The sequence below is a fragment of the Poromitra crassiceps genome (assembly GCF_964638095.1).
Source record: "Poromitra crassiceps genome assembly, chromosome: 23".
In the NCBI taxonomy this organism is placed as follows: domain Eukaryota; kingdom Metazoa; phylum Chordata; class Actinopteri; order Beryciformes; family Melamphaidae; genus Poromitra; species Poromitra crassiceps.
In genome coordinates, this window is record NC_139639.1 from 16,042,625 (window position 1) to 16,047,712 (window position 5,088).

At 42.1% G+C, this 5,088-nt stretch overlaps 1 protein-coding gene across 1 annotated transcript; it reads right to left on the reverse strand.

The window, feature by feature from the left end:
- Nucleotides 1-2,017: 2,017 nt before the first annotated feature.
- mgst3a (microsomal glutathione S-transferase 3a) lies at nt 2,018-4,386 on the reverse strand. Its single transcript, XM_083659615.1, has 6 exons — nt 4,249-4,386; nt 3,645-3,769; nt 3,356-3,429; nt 3,184-3,241; nt 2,991-3,063; nt 2,018-2,857 (listed from the first exon to the last, which is right to left on the reverse strand). Exons 2-6 carry the CDS (start codon nt 3,759-3,761, stop codon nt 2,673-2,675), a joined length of 507 nt encoding a protein of 168 aa, XP_083515741.1. The 5' UTR covers nt 3,762-3,769; nt 4,249-4,386; the 3' UTR covers nt 2,018-2,672.
- Between the last annotated feature and the right edge of the window lie 702 nt (nt 4,387-5,088).

Genomic DNA, 5,088 nt, shown 5'->3' on the forward strand with positions numbered 1-5,088 from the left:
CACTGCCATCGTCTCCGTCATCCTCTTCCTCAAGTTCCGCCAGCGGACCGACCACCCGGAGTTCCATCGACTGCAGGATCTACCTATGGTAAACTAGAGTGTCATATTACAATACAATAATGTAGGGCTAAATACAAAGGGAGATAATCACTGAAATTATATGGACTTGTTTTTGAAGATGACCTATTGTTGCTATAGTCATTCTAAACAACTAAGCCACAAAGCACAATTCACCGTCTTCCATCACCCCCTCTAGGATGATTTGATGGAGGACACGCCTCTCTCCAGGTATTCCTACTGATGGAAGCATCTCATAGGTCACTTCTACTCCCCCGATCAGAAGCAAAGCGGACACCAGAGGATGACCATGGTGGATCTGAGCAGAGCCTTTGACTGGATGCAGCTGCGTCCCCCTGATATCCTCCGCTGCTCAGGTTCCCCCCCCCCCCCCCCCCGACTGTGAAACCCGAGTCTGCGTTAAATGTTTATCGGTGGCTCCATGCAAAGGATTCTCAAAAAGACCATCAGGTCCTTTCAAATTGAGGTTCAACATTATTCTCACATTCCCTTTAAAGTTCTGGAGATGTTCAGTCCACTGAGAATAGTTGTTTCCTCTGACTGACTCTCCTAATATATGCACAGCACTTTAATGTGGCATGGCCGCCCCCTAGGGGAGATCAGAGGTAATGTGGATCACGGTTGCATGAAGTGTTTGATGAATTTAAAAAGACAACCTCTGGCTTAATGCTGTCAGGTTATGTGATGAGGAATAAGATAGGAGAGGGACAAAGACGAGATGGGGGAGGCAGTAAATGCTTTGAGCCTTTGGAAAGTCTCCAACGTGCCCAAAACAGCGTCCCCAAGCTGACCAAATATTAGAGAAGTGCTCTTTCAAACCAAATTGCCTGGTAACACAGGTTGTCTTAACACTGGCATCTTAGGTCTTACATAAAACCTACATGCAGGTCACAACGGGAAGGTGATTTTAATATTCAAAAGCCATATTCTTGGAAGAATAGACAGTGCACTCTTGTACAAATTTAACATAAGTATAATCCAAATTCTAGGTGTGAAATATCAAATGATGCCTCAGAGGAGATCAGTCATACGTTATACAGGACTTGAACATGTCATATAAAATGTCACCCAGCTGGTTTTTGATGTTGGTGTAAAACTCAGATTTGTTTGTTCTCCTTTTGATGTGAATGTTTTATTCACCAGTGGAGACCGAGAAGAGGCCCTGCTAAACTTAATACAGGTGCAAATGTATATGATCAAAAATGTAAATGTGAAGTATAACCTCTGTTATTGTTAAATATCATCAGAAATATGTAAGTCATCATAATTATAAATGACCTATTTAGTGTGTATTTCCGTCATACGAAGCACTCCTTTTGAAATGTATGAATTGGAGATGATGATCAGCAGCATTGGGGTATTTTCACGTTTAGTGCGGTTGTTGACATTGTTACTGTATCTAACTAGTGTCTTGCAAATGTGCTGGAAGCTATTGGACCTGGTGTGACTTGCAAGTTATCTATTACTGTTAAAGACAAGTGGCAAAAGTGATGTATGATATAGCCTAATGCAGTTGAAAAGTGAACTATAAGAAATTAATGTTAAGAAGTTGCCGTTTGATAATTAAATAGAAAGCCCTGTATTCTGAGACTCCATTTACACATGCTGACAGAGTGGGATGGGATCTTGGGGATTTCAGCATCATTGTAAGCTGAGCCATGGGCTGATCCTTTCATACATTATACATGTTTTCATGGGTGTGTTCAAGAACAACTGTTGCCTAATAGTTAGATGTGACTGCAGAGTTGTGAATTTACTTATTGCAACAAGCAATGTGGACTTTGAACAAATACCCAGATTAGCAAGGAGTGCCACTCCCTTTACGCAAACTCGAATGGCATCTACATGCAGCCCAACCCCCAACTGACTAAAAGTACATGATTGTGCTCTTTAGAACCAATGATAATATTTAATATTGTCAGTCTGTTTTAAACACATTGTATTTCAGTGCATTTTTCATCGGTTTTTAGATTTTTTTATTAAGTCATAGAGGAGCATGTAATCCTTTACATTGAAAATATCAAAATAACAAAGAATGAAATTAGGAGGTTTTCACATGACACTATTGCTGAATTGGTTCAGCAATATTTTTGCTGAACCAATTCCTATTATTAATATGTTGACTGCATTCATGGGTATCAAGTGCTTGAGTTTGGCAGCTTAGCAAAACTAAATATAAGTTTAGACGGTATTACAAAGACTATGTCCATCAATCATCAAAAATACATTTCCCTTTTGTTCAAATAATCTCTATTTTGTTTAGGGCACAAAGCCTCCAGTGGCCATTTCACACACAAAGTGCACATCGCGGTGGACTGAAAAAGCCGCCAAACAAAACTGGCAGGCACACCTTGAAATCAGGTGGGAGCGTGACCTGTGGACATAATGCCTACATTCATCAATCAACTCTTCTAGGAGAACCGGTCAGGTAACTTGACAACATGAACTACACATGATTAAAAACAATAAAACTGGTCAGAGGTGAACACTCTTTGTATGGTAGGTAGTTAATCCAGACTGAGGCCTGGTTCGAATGTGATTGTGAGCCCATTCTGTGGACCTCGCCTTGCGCAGCTGGGACGTGTGAAGGAACCTCAAGCCGTAGCTGGAATAGCAGCAGCTGGAATAGCAGCAGCAGGAATAGCAGCACACCGGTAGCCGAAGCCCCTCATCCGCGGCCTGGACCAGCCCAGAAGGGTCCGGCCGTAGGACACAGTGCACAGCATCATCCCGAGCATGGCGATGTTTCCGAACGCACCCCGCATCCTTTTCTTAGGGTCTGGTTGGGTATGAAGGAAACAGCAGGATGAGTACTGGCATCCACAAGAACCAAAATACTTTCTTTTGAGCCATGCTGACTGTGAGATTTCAGTGAACATCTCCAAAGAAGCACAAAAAAAAGATGGTCTTACCTCCTGTGGAGTACCCACACGCATACACCTCCCTGCTGATGATCCATACCACTCCAAGTCCACTGACAATACGCTGTGGTAGTCACACGCACGCACACACACAGATAAGACACCATTTTGCAATCAAAATGATATATTTCCACTTAAGTGTCTGCCAGTAAGAATCAACATTATAATAATATATTGAACTCACTGGACAATGGATGCCACCAACAGCCAGGCAGAAAAGGAAGGCGGGGTAGATCTCCAGACTGGTGAGAGGTGATAAAAGCATGTGAACTTTGACCTCATTAGCCTTAGTGAAAGGCTAATGCAACACAGCTATACGTGAAAGTGTGCTACTAGTGTTTTATAAGCGTACTTACGTGTTCTGGTGCGCACGCTGGATGCAGTTGAAGATGGTTCCAGTTTCTGGGTCATCACTGTACATCTGAGGTAACTGTCAAAGAAATACAACAATGTCAGGAAGCTGGAGACTTGCTGGTTTGTTGTGAAGGGTGGGTCAAGAGGCTGCTCCTTCTGTTTCAAGTTCAGCTAAAGCCTGCGGAGAGCTCCAGTCTGTGGCAATGGTTCTTTCTTACACCGGCTTTAAGGGCCTGCATGGGGAATAGTTGACTACTTCTTTCCTGATATTCATTAAACTCAGTCACTCACACAGACTTTGTACTGCTTGCGGGCTTTGGCAACTTTCCATGCCAAGTGTCCAACCATCGCCATGCTGGCAACGCCAGTGATCACCACATATCCATACTCCTTAGACATCACCACCATCCTGACACCTGCAAGAACGTCAGACACATTCTAGTTAGTTTGGGTGAAAGAGAGGAAGGCATAATTAAAAAGTAGCAAAGCATATATTTTATTATTTGATCCTATTTTAAGTATGAATTCTCCCTTTTTATTTTAATAACACACACAATAGTCAATAAAAATGAATGTATTGTAGCCAGTATTTTATTTTATTTTTATTTATTTATTTTACTTTACTTTTTAAGACCAGAGAAACCAAAGAAAGAACACATAACACACTCTGGCTGTTGTTTTGTGTCCTCACAGCTTTTCAAAAATAGGATTCTGCACATTTAATCAACGCGATATCAACGAGGAGGCCCTAAACTTTATACGGAAAGGACCACAGACCATGACCAAGGAGTGGTGAGGTCAATCGAGGATACCAGTGGCGCATGCATAGGCGTATGTGGTTAAAATGACAGGTTTAAGCGCAAAAACGGGAAACCCCATTAAAACAGACATTTACCTTAGATTTCACAGATGATGTGCGCTGGGTTATAACCTACGACAGGCAAGGGAAAGTACAGTAACCGACAAGATCACACTGTAGTTTCCTAATCAAAACGTAGATCAATGTCCGTGTACTGTGCGTGCGTAGAGCCTGACGTAGGATATAAACAGGCGGGGGAGGGCGTGGTATACGCCCACGCACCAAAGATCGTCTATGTTTTAGTGAGGAATCCAGTCCGCAAAATCATCCGGCATGCTCTCTCATATAGTTTTCAGATTACGTTTATGGTACCCGGAAAAGTTGGCACGGTGAGAGCTCTCTCTTTGCTTCTTCCATGATAGAGGCTTCTCCCTATTCTTCACCTTCTCAGGTAGTCAAGTTCACACACTTCACAGGGAATATTTTTGTTGTTTTGGTTCACGCTGCTACTGTTAACAGCCCATAACCTACATAGGCTGGCTAGAATGTGGCCTGATTCGCAATTTTTATATAATTTACACTTTGGGAGGTTGTAGTCAGGCCATTAGGGATTTGGGTGACACGCTTCTCCAGAGCGATGAAGACCTGAAAACCTCCCACATCAACAAAACAACAAAAAAATCAATATCTTCATATCTTATCAACTTAAATGAAATATGTAAAGGGTAGGCCACTTCTTGTCTAGATTTGTTTTCAGCCCATATCGGTCCATTCATTCTGGATACGCATTTAAAATAAAATACATACATCAGCTCTAGATATTGCTTAGTCATGATGATGGCACAGGAGTGGATGCATTGTCGCCCAATAAGATGCTGCCTTTATACAGACACATTCTACTCCTGTGAAGAAATATAAATCACTTCATGTAGCTGT